We start from the raw sequence: 16,471 nt of genomic DNA on the forward strand, positions 1-16,471 counted from the left end.
ATAAATAAATAAAGGTAAGGAATAAAACAAGATATTTTTCATAAAAAGATAGTTTAATAAAAATGCAATAACGGCGGGCGCTTAATAATAATGATCGATCACAAAAATAATCACGTATAATCAACAAGCAACATCGATTCTAAACAGATAATGACATTTTGAGTATTCTCATTAGGACAATTTTTTTGGTTAAAAAATGGCAAAAATGTATACTTAAACGAATTATACATTAACACTTCTATTTTCTCACTTATCTTTGTACAGTCAACTTCAGGTCAGTAGTAATAGTTTCATAGGAAAATCGAACTTATTACTATTGAGTTAAGGTGAATGACAGTTACCACTTACGTGCAGTTTGCTGTACTACACTGCAATATGCAATATTCAGAATTTCATTATATGTAGAAACCACAAAAGGAAATTATTGAAGTCAAGATCAACAGTTACAAATTCAAACTGTATAGTAATTCGTTTTCTGACTAAAGGTGATTGAGGTAGGTTTACATTCTTATTGACTTGTAAAAATACCATATATTTTAATTCAACAATATCGAGACATTCAACAGTCTAACCAAGTAATCAAACTTAAAAAAATAGTTTCATAAAAAAGGAGATTAACATACCTCTTAGAACTAAATACTGAGAGCAGCCAACATGGCCCTTACATCTGTAGGATTCTGCATTTTAACGACATCTCTAAAAGCACGGACACATGTGGCCTCTTTTTCCAAATTCTTGGATATTTGATGGGCTCTTAGAGTTATTTCCTTGGGGATTCCAGCGAGGCGGGCTGCGTTAAACCCGTAGGACTTGGGACAGGCGCCCGGGGACAACTTGTAAAGGAATGTGATGGTTTCCTCTGGAATATGGTCCTCGCTGTCCGGGGTTGACTCGTCTGTTTCTACCATGCATGCCTGGAACAAAGTTATTGTATTTAATGATAGGGGATAGAAGTACTGTTGGTTTGCCTGTCACATTCTATTCGAATCTGGTGATCACGATGTTTTAGGTCACAAATCATGCTGAATGGAAAGTTGAAGGTTTTTTTTAACATTATCCAAACAACAGCAATACCATAGCTAAATAAGTAAATGCTGCTAATTCAGTTCGAAAATTTCTTTCTATTATGAAACACATGCAGACCTCGCGATACTTCATGGCGATTTGAAATACATACGCGTATACGTCCCCATACATACCCGCTGACTAAAGGGAGCGTTCAAGTATTACGTAACGCAATTTTTGAACTCCCCCCACTGTAACGTTCCGTAACGCTTTTCTGCACCCCCCCCCCCTCTCTAAACGTTACGTAACACTCAAGTGACGTGAACGCTCCCAAAGATTGTTATGACGCTATTTTCCTATCCGACATTTAAGTTTGGAACCAACCATATATCAAAGTAAACTCACCATATGGCCCAGCATGATGCCAGGATGCGAGGACAGATGGTGCACGAGCGAGTGGTAGTGCGTGGAGAAGATGACGCGACAGCCGCGCGACGCCAGCTCCACGCACACGCCCGACGCTATCGCCGTGCCGTCGTATGTTGATGTGCCTCGACCTGGGAACATGGAAAGTATATTTAAATTATTTTCGTTTTTTTTTTACTGGTTTTCCACTTGAGGAACTTTGTTTTAGTATCTGGAATATCTTTTTAAGCAAAAGAGAAATTTAACGATATACAGAGAACGGAAAAATACAGATAAAATACGTAAATGCATACTTTTCTTTAAATAATTTATTATCTGTAATTTTAATCGGCTTTCAATATGGCGTCTCGCCAATCAGCTAATTCTCGACCGCCCTAGTCTATGGTTATAAAAATGACAGCAAACCATAGATAAGGACAGTAGTTCCCAAGGGATGCGAAATAAATTTACTATTTCATTATTATTTTTAGTTGACTATTATCAATATTAATAAAAAGGCAATCTTTTTCAAACTTACCCAATTCATCCAACAATACAAGCGAGTGTACGGTCGCGTGTGTCACTATGGCGGCGGTTTCGTTCATCTCCACTAAGAACGTGGACTGACCCGAGAAGATGTCATCTGATGCTCCCAGACGAGTGAATATGCGGTCTACTAGGCTTAACTTGCATTGTTCTGCTGGCACGTAGCTACCCTGTAAAATAGTATAGTAATTTCATTATTTACAAATAAAAAATATGACAATGAAAAAAGTGTCAAATAGGAGTGAATTTGTGATGCTTTTAAGGTTAATAGTTGAAGTTCATGCTCCATTTTATCTCAGAAATGAAGTATAAAGTTTAGTGGAACTGTAAATATAAAAGACTTCTTTTTATATCGAGCAAGAGCAGTTACAATTTGTGCTATAACTTTGCAATTCCAAGTTAGCCATTAGGTTACAAAATACATTCGGATAAAAGTTGAAGAGGTAGCTTAGAACCAGGAAAAAACGTGCACAAGATATTTTTATGCCAAGCCTGGTACGGGATTTAATTCCTTGGAGTCGCGGGTGAATCCACGAAACAGGAAACAGGCAGTTAGCTATTATTTCTATGTACATTTTAAGTTGCGGTAATTAAGGTGAATTCTTGGATTGCGAAATTCCTGTAATGATATAATCACTTACTAGATGAGCCAGCACAGTGATGAGCCCCGCCTGGCGCATGAGAGTGGACTTGCCGCCCATGTTGGGCCCCGTCAGCAGCAGCAGCCGGCCTGACTCCGGGCCCAGCTCCGTATCGTTGGGGATGAAGTCTGCTATGTTGGGGATACAGGGGTGACGACCTTCCACTATGTTTAAGTATGGCTGGAAATTAATAAACAATCGTTTTTAGGGTTCCGTACCAAAAGGGTAAAACGGGACCCTATTGTTTTCGCTCCTCTGTCCGTCCGTCCGTCTGTCACCAGGCTGTACTCGTCTGTGTCTCATGAACGAGACAGTTAGAGAGTTGAAATTTTCACTGATGATGTATTTTTGTTGCCGCTATAACAACAAATACTGAAAACTAGAACAAAATAAATATTTTGGGGGGTTTATAAATAATTCGTGCGCGAGTCCGACTCGCTCTTGGCCGGTTTTTTTTTTGTATAAGTCGGCTAACGGCAAATTAAAAAGGCAGAATACCCACACACATGTGATATAAATACAAACTACGATTTTAATTTTAGTTACAGTTATTTTAGTTTTACTACTTAAAGTTCTTGAACTCTGAACTCAAGGCCTACCAATACCATTGGTCCACCAATATAATTAGTGCGAAAGGAGGAGAGGAAAATTACTGAAACTTGGCGACAGGAGTTCATCAGGATTTCCGCATGCTGGTGAAACAGTTATCTAGTGACTAGTATTGCACTATACAATACATATTTTTGTAACAAAAATTTTCACCTATATAAATATCTTATCTGAATAATCTAATGAAATCAGTGGTACTGTAAACAAAATACTATATACTGCACTTTGTACATATAAAATACTACATATTTAAAAAAATATCCTACCTCCTGTTCGTCATCATAAATGACTTCAGGCAAACACACATCCCCGCTCTGCTGCCTCGCGAACTCGGTGAAAGCCAACAAGATATCCAGCATAGCCAAGCATTGTACAGCCGTCTCCCATTGGTTGTAGTGGGAAGAAAACTTCTCGAATATTCGACGGCTTAGGTCTTTCAGCACGTTGGTCTTCTGTTCTTCGGCTGCTATCATGCGGGCTAGGAAATCCTAAAAAATTGGTTTGAGTTTTTATTTGGCTTTACTTGATAAATGGGCTGTAGAACTCTGAAATATTTTACACATTTACAAAATGAAATAAATCTACACTAATATTGTAAAAAGAAAAAAAATATGCTTGTTTGCGACCACAGAGGCAACGAAAATAGAGAATGGATTTGAAAATTTATTTCGATGTCGGGAAGCTTGCGGGTGAAACTGCGAAAAATAGGTAGTTCCAGATATTAAGGGAATCAAAGAAACTGACAATCTCTTCAACTTATGACAATATAAGACAATTTATACTTTTAGTGGCTATTTTTTTTGTTTCCTTACGTGAATATAGAAGTAAAAATAAAACCTACTTTCGTCTCAGCAGTAGAGAATCTCTTGAACCCTTTCCTGGCACCTTCTAAGTTGTAATCGGCACCCGCCTTAGCCGCCGCCTTCTCGGGAACTTCTATCTGATACCTCTTCTTGTCTGTTCCGAAATACGACAGCTGAAATATGGAATTTCGTTTATTTAACCATTTATGTACACAGTAAGAATTTGACAGAAGTATTAAATAACATAAATTAGTACAAAGGTACTGCTTATTTCTAATGAAATATCTTCCAGCAGACCCGTAGTAGAAGGGTTAGGCTGGAAACAGTGCTCGACGGTCAGCGCTAACCGACGGTCGACGTGATATCTGTGCAAGTCTATGAACGCGCACACAGCTATATTCATATTATTCATATTTATATTTATTTGCATACCATAATGTTACAATGATGTTACACTTAATGTAGCTACGTACGCTGACGGTACGCGCGTGATTTTGTATGTGATTCGGTAGGGACGTACAGTCAGCACTGTTTCCAGCCTTAGAATACAGAGATGTAGACAGACTATACAAAAGAAGTACAAAAAGCACATTAAAGTTATATAATACTAGCTTTTGCCCGCGGCTTCGCTCCCGTCAACTGACTTCTCTACTTTACCCTTTTTTTTTTCATAAGAACCTTCTCCTGACAATAACAAACGCAACAAAAAAAGAATTAGCCAAATTGGTCCAGGCGTTGTTGAGTTATGCGCTTACCAACACATTTTGCGATTCATTTGTTATATTATAGATTATCATATTATTAAAACAAAGTTACTTTTGCAACCATAATATTCTAGATTAATACAAAGGCCCCAGTTCACCAACAGCATTAAGTCAGTTTTTCTTGAACAATTTTGAAAATTAAATGTGAAAATGTATAGTTAAGAGTTGTTTTTCAGTCAAGATCGTCAGTCAGTCAGTCAAGTCGGAAGTGAGAATATAAAATAGTAAAATATGGCTTTAGAAAATAAAAAAATACAAACATCCGAATTGACAACAGTGGAGGTTCTTTTTGAGTGGTCTTTAATAAAATCAGGCACTCACCCGGCATTTAAAATACTTTTCTTGTCCACTAAGATACTCCTTTAACTCTGCTTCGATCTCCTGTATAAGTTGTAGCGTATTGTCATACTCCTGGTCTACTCCCTCCCCGGGAAGTATGCGACCTTCTTTTTGCGCTTCTTCTTGGTTAAAAGCCTCCTGAAACGTGGAATAGAATATTTTAACATACGGACGAAATGTTACGTTTGTCAAGGTAAACTAAACATGACCCTCTAAACTGAAATTATAATATGATAATAATTAACAGATGATAATTTCAACGGTTTTTAAGGCGTCCCGAGGGAACTACTTCCCGCAGTTGGATAAAGGTATTTTATTTCTCAAGCTCTAGCTAGACTATCCAAGTACCTCATTTAAATCAGACCTCTAGTTTTACCAACCAACCTTAAAAAACTTCAAAGTCTCCCTATAATCCGGATACTTCCCATCCGGGTGGAACTGCATGATTCTCTTCAAGAGCTTGGCATCAGCATCAGAGAACAACTCCACCAGTTTCAAAGCAGCCGTGAATCCGTTAAGGACGGATATAAAGTCTAGAACTTTCCGTTTGGAGTAAGTTTTCTCTTCATAGAATATGGCACGAGCGTCTGGATGCTGTTTTGAACGTTTTAGACTGCCTAAAGCGTGTACTCTGGAAAAGATGAAAAATATTATTATTATAAAAAAATGATCAATATGGCAATAAACTTTTATCGACGTAAATATCGATACGAACACAGTGCATCACTACTGCATAAACTAAACCGTAAAAAAGATGTAGACAGTAGCGGATTTACTTATGACATCACACTTACTTTTTTGCCCTAAATACTCCTCTTACTCATACTCCCCCTAAGAACTCTTTTATGTGCCATATCTATGCACCTATTCGCTTATATACCTCGATGTAGGTACTTTCTTATGTACCTGAATTTAAAGAACGTTACTATATATGAATTTTAAACTACATAATCTACGATCGATGCGCCCATAACCTTTTTTGAAATTAAGTTTTATGATATAGGCACAAAATTAGATTCATATACTAGTTAAACTTACTTAGCTAACAGCCTTTCCAAATCGGGTAAAGTAGTAAGAATACTCTTAGCATCCTGACACAGTTCTTGGTTATCAAACAACGCCTTCACAGCTTCTTGTCTTTCCTTTATCACGGATAGATTGCAACTTGGTGCACAAACCCATTGGTACAGTAATCTGGAAAGCAAATATAAATGAAAAACTCCGAAAACATAAGAAAAAAAAAAAGATTAAAATATTACGGTTTCGGACAAAAAAAAACATATTTTAGTATGTATTAGCGCTGAAGTACTTAGTATATTTCTTTATCTCATCTCACTCTTCTTTACGAGATTTTCATTATGTGGAATTGCCTTTGTTACACGGCAATAGTGTAACTTTATAGTGTTAAAAAGTTCAGTACTTTCTGAGACTTTTGGGGATAAAAACAAACAAAAATGGCCTTTTTATTATATTAGTTAACGAAAACAATTAAATTAAATTCAATTAAATTTTGCACAAAATTGACCAATTTGAATAGTACCTTGTCATTTACCTCTATCGATTCTTCTTCTTTTTTTTTATTATTATTTTTGTTATGCATAGTTTGGTTTAGTTTAATTTAAGTTATTTTTAATTTGAACGTTGTGCGCACCTGTAATTAACATATTTACGCAGGACTTATTACAATTGTAAACTTATATATGTAAAAGTATTTGTAAATAAGTTGTTGGTGTGCCTAAATAAATAAATAAAACAAAATAGTACAAACCTCTTCCCCATATGCGTAGAACAGAAATTCAATCGATCATACAAACAGCCTTCATCCTGCACAATCCTTAGATTCCTCAGAGTAATAGCATCTAACACCATGGTACTGCCGCCTTCCCAGCGATTTTCAACCTTAACCTCTTGCGATAAAGTCTTGTTTAGCACGTCGGGGGGTGCGTATGACGTGAACTGGTTCATGCCTAGTATTTGTATGTCTAGCAGACAGTCGGTGAGGCAGCTAACTACGCCGCCTAGAGCTTTGATGGCTAGGAAACAGTTTGCCGCTGGAGTTAGGCCTAAGGCATCACCTGGAACGGGAAACCGCGATTGGTGGTTTGTGGTTTTGAACAATTGATTTATGAGTGTCAAAAACATTGAGAAATTGAGATTTTCATCAAGAGATATGGTTAAAGGATTGGCAACTCAAAATTAAGAAATAATTTATTAGACAAACAGAGGTATAAAAATCTTATAAATACTGCAATGAGGGCTACCGCGTATGAAATCGCCGCTAGAGGCGCTTGTGTAGCGTGAGGTCTTCGAAACGTCAAATGCCACTGTTTTGTTTACGCGCGAGGGTTTATATTTGTAATTAAATTAATATTGTGAATATTTAACAATACTTTAGATTAATTATGGCAAATACAGATCAGGGTTCTATAAATGTCACTGCTTTGACACTCTTTAATCTTTCGGAAACTTATGTTCGCATTTCTTTTTCGAGCAAAACGGCACTGCGCAACACTGTGGCATCGCCAATACGTTCACACCATAGTTCTATTGTATTACATAAGATCTAATATAATCATCTAATGTAGATATAAGTTTTAGCGCTCATAATACGAACTTTGATTGCCATAGTTTTAGACCTCACGCTACAGTTGCGCCATCTGGTGAAACAAAAAACGGTAGCCCCCATTGTTACGTAATCTATATGTTATGGACCATGTGATTAATTCGGGCATTATAAATAATGCCCGAGCATTATGAATAATGTCTAGCTTTATCGGGCCAAGTGATTAATAACTATCTTAACTTCATTATTTATCACATTGCACGGGCATTATTATATTGCTACATGACAGTTGGGCAATTTGATAATAAAGCAAAAAATTGAAGTTAGTGACGAAAACGTATCCCACGTAACGGTTGCCCGGGTAACTGGGTTGAGGAGGTCAGATAGGGCAGTCGCTCCTTGTAAAGCACTGGTACTCAGCTACATCCGGTTAGACTGGAAGCCGACCCCAACATAGTTTGGGAAAAAGGCTCGGAGGATGATGTGACGAAAACGTATCGCTGCAAAACCGACTCCACGTAGTCTTGTCTGTCCTACCCCTAGAGTGCAATTCAAAACCGCGTAAGTGTGGAGGGGCGAGGCGGCCTGCGAGCTGAGGCGCAGGTAGTTTTAACGCTCGCCGACGCGGCTGAGGCTGGCCGGCTGAGCCGGCCAGCAAGCCGAAGCTGCGGTGGTGAGCGTGGAAACCATCTGCGACGATAAGCTCGCATGGGACCGCCGGAGCCCCGCAGCACCGGAGCCGTGACAGAAGCCATGCTTGCTGCATGTTGCTTGCTTACATTTTAAACGTACTGAGTTAAAAAATTAGAAGCTAAATAAATAAATTTTATGATGTCATTTAATAGTATTTTAGAAGTTTACTGTTAGAATGCATGCTACAAATTTAGATGCTAAAAAATAACCATCATGCGGAGTTGTATTTAGAGTGGTTTACTTAGAAGATAACGAGTGGCTGAGATAGTATTATTTAGATGCTCGTTAATTGTGGCTGACTTAGTAATTAAGAAGGCAACATACATTATTCGGGGCGAATAATTATATTAAAAAGGAGCCTGTTTAATAAGCACCCTTTAAATATGACTTTCCTTAACTTTTAAATGCAAAAACTAGTGGATTTTTAAGGCAGAAGTCCTTCATAATTAATCCAAATCATGAGGCTGATTATTTAAGTGGTTTAATATTTAGTTAATTTTAAATTAAATGGCAATAACAATAAAAAATTGAATATAAATATGTTATTACGTTGCTTGTATTACTTTGCCCAAAAGGTCATGGGCAATATGTATAGTGCCCGGTCAATTTGATTATTTGAATAATTATTATCAAACTGCGCTCTCATATTGGGCATTTTTCATAATGACCGGGCATTATGTATACTGCTCAATTTATCACTTGGTCCATAACATATACATATAATAAAATGATAGGAAAGTCAAAACTGTACATTGAATATTTTTTTTAAAGAATACTTGGGGGGTGATCCATAATCGATTCTGAACCCAAATATATAGTTTTTAGAATTTTTGTCTGTATGTCTGTTTATCTGTATGTTTGTCCCGGATAAACTCAAAAAGTACTCCATGGATTTAAATCAAATTTTGCATGACTATTTCCTGGGGGCCGGTTCAACACATAGGCTATTATAATCACGCTATCACCTACGGGGGTTGAGCAATGAACGATTAAATAAACAAAATTGGAAATTCTATATGCCCACGCAGACGTAGTCGCGGGCAACAGCTAGTGTTTTATAAAATTAAACACAACTAAGAGAATTAGGAACGTCGCGTTATCAAAACTATATAGGTCAATAAACCATATACTCCATACATGTTTAACTATATGCCTAATCATTTAAATACACGTCCAGCCTATTTCCACTTCCGAGTAACCATTATCTCTGAGCCAGATTTCCATCAAAGCCAAAATTTAAAATCCTAAATAAACACAAATACACATTTATAATGTTGCTGGGGAGTTTCTTCCACCACTTTTTCTTCAAAAACACATAGGAAGCGGTGAAGGGCAGGCTTTTTGGGGGCAGTCTTTTGTAAAACAGCTTTTTTTTGGATAAATGACTTTTTGTATCCTCCAAGCCTTTTTTCCCAACTATGTTGGGGTCGGCTTCAGTCTAACCGGATGAAGCTGAGTACCAGTGCTTTACAAGGAGCGACTGCCCTATCTGACCTCTTCAACCTAGTTACCTGGGTAACCCCCTTGGTTAGACTGGTGTCTGACTTACTGGCTTCTGACTACCCGTAACGACTGCCAAGGATGTGCAAGGACAGAATGAATAAATGACTTTTTATCTTTATTAATGAAGACACGAACCTTCATGCAGGAACGGCCTAATCCCCTCAGGCCACTCGCCATCCGCGTTAGTCCTATAATACTTCTCGGCTAATATTTTCAACGTCTTGTCTGGTGTCCACAAGTTCTGTGCCTCCCTGCGGGCACTGTGGCAATGTGTGCTGAGCAGTTTTGTGGTTCGGTGACTTGTTTTACGGTCGTAGATTATCTGGAAATGTTTGGAATGTTAGGTATTATTACTTATTAGCTTTTGCGATCGGTTTCATTCAAGACCTGCAGGAACTGATCCGTGCACCCGAATAGAAAGTATAAAGATAGCCTACTACTTTTTGATTCTGATATGTAAGTTATATTATTGCCAAATTTCATCAAAATTCTGGTCAGCTATTTCTGCTTGAAAAAGTATCAGACATACACACAAACTTTCGCTTTTATAATAGAAGTATGAGGTGCGATTAATAATAATTATAACGTTAAAAAACTAAATGAGAGCAAAGTTACAAAAATGTTGATTTATGCACGAAGTTCTGTTAAGAAAATCGAAAAAATTACGGCAACAGAGTTCAATTTTTTATCTCAGTTAAGATTTATCCTGCCTGGATTTGATTAACAAAACAACGTTAATTTATTTATTTCAAAGATAATGCTCATATTTATTATGATAACATGTTTATATTGTTTGACTGTGTGTGTGTGTGTGTGTGTGTGACTGTGTTTGTACGTACCAGGGCTGGAGGATAATGCGCCAAAGTAGTGAGCAGCCTCGAAGAATGCTTGTCATCTTGAAACTGACCCAAATGGAACAAACCTATTGACGTGTCCACAAAGCATATACCAAAGGTGCTGCTGCCATTACTTTCCTGTAATATTATGAGTTAATATAATAATTATGGTCTACGACTTTTGTTAAGATCATACTAATAAACATGATATTGTCTATTTCATTGAGTAGGTACTAGCTGTTTCTTACGTTTTCACCCACGTCAAGTGGGGGACTTTTTTCCCTTACTTGGATAAGGCCTACGTCATTAAGGAGTATTGTCGATTTCCAACAGTGAACTACAATCAATTTTATTTATATTTTTGACATTTATAAGGACTTGTGTGTGCTATGACTTTGAGTGAAATGAGTTTTTAAATCAATTCAGTACTTTCGGAGTTTTTAAGGTAAAGGTACAAAAAAATGTTTTCTCTTCGTCATAGATTGAAAAAAGTATAGATTATTTTCAGTTTTACAGAATAAAACTAGGCATTTAATTAAATACCTCTTCAGCAATAGCCATCATGTATGCAGCGGTAGGCTCAGCAGGCCCGTTGTCCTGCAGGCCGCAGATCTGAGCACCGCGCATCGTCACCTGACAGATCTCGCGGCGAACCACTTTGTCCCATTTGCTGTTCTTACCCGCTGCAAAGGAATTTATTTCATTATTCAATACCAACAGATAATGATATTAGTGTGCACTATCCAAGACCTACTTGGGCATCCAAAATTTAGTCAGCACAGACGTTGTGTATAATAAGTGAAGTGCTACTAACATAGATTTAAGTTTTATTTACTAACAAGTTTTGTATATAATGTATGTTCGTTTTTTAAGGTATGTATCTATGGGCCATTGTTGCGTGATTGTAAAAGATTAAATAAATAAAATAAAAAATTAGTCCACTGCCATCGACTCGCCAAGAAGAATCAACAACATTTTTACGAAATAACTTTTTTATGTATGTATCTGATGTGGTGTATGACGAGAGGAACACCGAAAACTAAACCAATTTTTTTACCACACTACAAAAAGAATGGTTTAGCAACATTGTGTTAAACATCCAGTATATTATTATCTTCAATTTACAATAGATAAAATATGTATTTTAAAAAACTTACTCTTTCTGCACCTTTCCTGCATCATGTCAGGAGTTTCAGTCTGTTCAACTCGCGCGACTTTGTATCCTTTCGACACTAATGTTGACGCCATTCTGCCGTATGCACTCTCAGGGAAACCAGAGTGTGCGAATTCACCCTAAAGTAGAAAAATGTTAAATTAAATCTACCTGTGAGAAAGGATTGTTTTTCGCACATATTTTGAAATGCTGCTAGTAAAGAGTCTATCTAGAATTTCTTTAATACCTAACTTGTTGTTTTGTGTGATTACACTTGCCATCTACTGAGCCTACACTTACAAATAATATATCTTTTCAAAATTGAATCTGTAAACCCACAGATTACTAGAACTTCTTTAAGTCATACAGGGTGTTCAGTAAATAGTACGAAAAAAATACAAAAAATTGTGAGCCCAATCAAACACAGTAAAGTGTTCATAATTGTGTGTGTGTGAACTATTCCAGTGAACTATTTACCTTCATATAAGAGAATCCGAGTTCGTTAACGCCAACAGCAGCATCCATGTGGTACAGCTCATAGAACTTGCCCACTTTAAAGAACAGCACACAGTCAAAGTGTGAGGATTTCATCTCCCACCATTGCCGGTGAGCCTGCAATCAAAAAAATATATAATTTATAAGTACTCCTGAAACATCAATGAATCATAGTGAAGGAAATCATGGATTAAAAAGTATGAAATATCGAATCCACCTTGACTGTATATAGTTACCGGCACGGATATTGGGCTCTCGGTGGAAGAGTGGGGATCGCTTTGCGCACTGTACACATAAGGCAATAAACCAATAAATCACTTCTGCGCAGGTGAAAGTCAGGGCTCAATATCCGTGCTGATAACTATAACAATGGTGATGGATGCTCAGAAATTCTCTGAATAAGAAGAGGCCTGTACCCTGCCGTGGGATAGTGGAAAGGATGATGGAATATAATTTAATTAAAAACTAAGCAATAATGGGCATTGTGCATCTTGACACTCTCAAAATTGATAAAGCCGTTGAAGAATGATATTATAATGGTTAGGCAAATAATTTCAGACTCTTCTATGCATAAAGGTTTTCATGCACATAACATATAGGTAATGTAATGTATGTGTAATGAAATATAGTAATAACAAAATGCATTTATGTCCCATTATCTTATCAAAACAAGCATGTCCTGTAGTTATCTATTGTGGCATTGACATTATTTAAGGCCTAAATTTGGTCCCACCCAAAACAAAAATGTGAAAGACTGCCAAGTTCGATAATATGGGAATGCTTCGCCTATAAAAGAAGTCAGATCTGAATAAGTATCAAGTTCCATACACATACCTCAGTTAAAAATAGTTACTTTTTAGGCATCGTTCAGACCAAACGTAATGTCGGCCGCTGACTGTGAGCGCGCGTTACGCAGTTTATTGCTTTTCCATATATTTTGAAATTGTCGTTCACACCGAACCGACTATACGCTGTTACGTCGTCTATTGTAGCTGACTCTCAGTAGCCGATTATTTTACTACGCGACTATGCACGGCGGACGCGGATTGGCTACGCGGACGCAGTTGCCGAATAGCGCCGCTCCGCCGCGTACGCACCGCCGCACAGAGTGTAATTTTACCTCAAACACGGACATCCTCATTTAAATGCTATTTAGAAAGGTAGAAATCGAACAAATCCCCTAATAAAACTCCGGTGACGTTATGTATCATAGTTTTCGAAAAAATTTGAAAATCGAGAAAAGTCCATAGAAACCAAAGAAACGTTTTATTTCCGTTTTTAATATTGTTTTCCATTACATGTTTTTTGATTATGATTCAAATGTATTTCAGGCACCTATTAATATTGAAAAAGTTAAAAAATCTCGACTAGTCTCGACGAAAAAAATTTTTTTCTGTTATTTAGTTTTTATTTTTTTTCTGAGATGTCCTGCAATATTAGCATTTTTTTTTAATCCCATATTATTAGTTGCTGTACCTATTACTCCCACAAAAAAAACTAGGTGCTTTAAACATAGGACTTCGGAGATATTAAATTTTAAAATTTTAATTTAGGGTTGTCACTCAAGTGTATGGTTTACTTCAGTGATGGTCGTTATATTTATTTAAGGTTTAGTAGATGACAGAATTCAAAGAAAAGGTCTTTTAAAATTCCTATAATATAATATCTGTCTCTTTTATCTTATTTTTATCATATAATATTAAAATTAGCATTACGCCATGTACCTATTTGTTGGTTATAAGGGGGCTATAAGACTTAAAATTGTATTCAGTTTTGCTGTTGTCACCCAACTCTTTGATTTCTCATAAATTGCAGTCACCATAATTTTATTTTTGTCTACTTAATATGGATTAAAATTATTGGCCAATCGTTTCCTGAGATGCCATTCATGATGGCATACATGGCAGTGTTTTAACTTGTTCTTTCATTTACATATGATACGCAATAATAGTAAACATAAGCTGGGAGTACCTCCACGTGGTGAAGGCGGTAACAGTTTTTACTGGCTAAACCTCCCTATAATTTGTGATTTTTAATGTCGATATGCTTAAATGCCTTCGGGCTTATGTTGTTTTCGTTGTCTTGTTTGCTTCAATTTATTTGGCGGCACGGTAGCCAACCCGGTAACGCAGGGGAGCAGCCGCCATCTAAAAGTTTATTTCTTCTGGGTGGAATTTGTTTGTGATCATGGAACCGGACAAGTCCCATACTTTGTCTCAGCAGGGCTTTATTTACTCTGCTGAGGGATGTTCTTCTGGGCCCCGACCAGAGGATTTAATGAGAGGGGAGCATGAGGGTGACATACCTCAGGCTGGTCAGCGAGTGGCAGCTCGTGCTAACGACCAAGGCATGAATTTGGAACCAATCAAACTTACAAAACGGGAAATGTTTGATATTTTAACTGAACAGGCACGCTTAATTGGACCTAAAAAAAGACCTCTGGATCTTACCACTGAAGATAGAACCAGAATAGTCCTAAAGACGTTATTTCCGAATGAAATAGCTGAAAATTTTGATAGCAAAAATAAAACTGTTGTAGAGACTGTCACAAAATTTATTAGTAAATGCGAAACAATGTACAAAGCCAGCAAACGTAATCTACAATTGTTTTATAAGAAAAATAGATCTTGGCTTGACACAAAGTTTGCTATACCTCATATGAGTTTCCCCAATGTCACAACAACATCACAAGAGACGTTAATAGTGTCGGTATCTTCTACATCTACGTCCAAACTGAAGGAACCACAACCTTCAATATTAACGTTGAAAGTGATTGAACCAGATCTATCATCATCTCAAGAGATGTTAAACCTGATGGAACCAGAACTTTCATCATCTCAAAAAATGTTACTAGAACCAGAAGCTTCAACATCTCAAGAGATGTTCCTGGAATCAAAACCTTCAACTTCTCAAACTTCTAAGACTTATGACAGTTTGAGTTCTCGCCAACAGCGTCGCATAAGAAAGAGATTGGAAGAAGAACTTGAAGGACAACCACATTCCAAAATTATTAAAGCAATTTCAAAAGTTGTCACCGATCATACTGGTGAAAAACTTAGTTCAGGTTCTGCTCGAAAGTTGGAGTTCGTAATAAACGAATGCTTGAAATCTCCAACTCGGCCCAAAAAAATTGCATCCATTATACCACCCAAAGTGGAACCCAAACCATTTAGTCCTGAAGAAGCCCTTTCTATGATGATCGAACGAAAATTTACTGTGGATGATTATATTTCTATGCAGAGAGAATTAAAAGAAAGAGGGTTCCCGGCTTATCCATCGCACTATCGAGTACAATTTGCCAAAAAAATGTGCTATCCTGATGAGCAATTACATGTTACAGAAAGAGAGGCAAGCGTTTCTTTGCATAGTTTATTGTTACACACAATACGCCGCATCATTAAAGCTTGTGACACAAAAATAACAGAATACTTCAATCAAAATTATAAAGATATTGTGTACTGTATTTTTGAGGGTTCTTGGGGGTTCGACGGCAGCACTGGACAGTCAGTTTATAAGCAAAATTTCAAAAATGGGAATGATAAGGACGAAAATTGTTTATTTGCCACAACATTCATACCATTATATTTAAAAACAAATGACGGATTTGTGTTGTGGTCCAACCCAAGCCCACAATCTTTTAGGTTTTGCCGTCCAGTAAAAATTCAGTACAGAGAAGAGACAAAAGAACTTATTTTGGAGGAAAAAACGCGCGTAGAAGACGAAATTAAAAAATTATCACCCCTTTACGCAGAAACGCTCTCAGGTCAAAGTATAATAGCTGAACCAAAATTACACCTTACTATTATCGATGGTAAGGTTTTTAATATAATAACGGGGACTTCTTCGCTGCTTCGTTGTGCATGTTGTGGCGCATCACCATCAGATTTTAATAATTTAAATTTAATCAAAAACCGGCCATTAAACCCCGAAGCATTACGTCATGGATTAAGCCCACTGCACGCTTGGATCCGAATTTTTGAGTTTTTACTTCATTTGGGCTACAAAAATGATCCAGCTGTAATGAAATGGCGTGTATCTAAAAATTCGTTTGAGGCTATAATTGTAGAAAGTCGCAAAAAATATATTCAAAGCGAAATAAGAAGCAGAATGGGTCTC

General features: G+C 37.0%; 1 protein-coding gene across 2 annotated transcripts in view; it reads right to left on the reverse strand.

Moving 5' to 3' along the window:
• Nucleotides 1-34: 34 nt before the first annotated feature.
• Nucleotides 35-16,471, reverse strand: part of LOC124640874 (probable DNA mismatch repair protein Msh6) — a 30,584-nt gene continuing 14,147 nt past the window's right edge. For both annotated transcript variants that reach the window (XM_047178828.1, XM_047178826.1), the window contains exons 5-19: nt 12,338-12,472; nt 11,865-12,000; nt 11,251-11,390; nt 10,711-10,845; nt 10,007-10,193; nt 6,881-7,187; nt 6,151-6,306; nt 5,497-5,743; nt 5,095-5,250; nt 4,048-4,182; nt 3,473-3,694; nt 2,598-2,777; nt 1,949-2,126; nt 1,411-1,562; nt 35-914 (exon numbers count right to left, since the gene is read on the reverse strand). In XM_047178828.1, coding sequence (XP_047034784.1) covers nt 633-914; nt 1,411-1,562; nt 1,949-2,126; nt 2,598-2,777; nt 3,473-3,694; nt 4,048-4,182; nt 5,095-5,250; nt 5,497-5,743; nt 6,151-6,306; nt 6,881-7,187; nt 10,007-10,193; nt 10,711-10,845; nt 11,251-11,390; nt 11,865-12,000; nt 12,338-12,472 — 2,748 coding nt within the window. In that variant the 3' untranslated portion in view covers nt 35-632. The remainder of the gene's footprint in view (nt 915-1,410; nt 1,563-1,948; nt 2,127-2,597; nt 2,778-3,472; nt 3,695-4,047; nt 4,183-5,094; nt 5,251-5,496; nt 5,744-6,150; nt 6,307-6,880; nt 7,188-10,006; nt 10,194-10,710; nt 10,846-11,250; nt 11,391-11,864; nt 12,001-12,337; nt 12,473-16,471) is intronic.

This window comes from Helicoverpa zea, chromosome 21 (assembly GCF_022581195.2).
Source record: "Helicoverpa zea isolate HzStark_Cry1AcR chromosome 21, ilHelZeax1.1, whole genome shotgun sequence".
Lineage (NCBI taxonomy): Eukaryota > Metazoa > Arthropoda > Insecta > Lepidoptera > Noctuidae > Helicoverpa > Helicoverpa zea.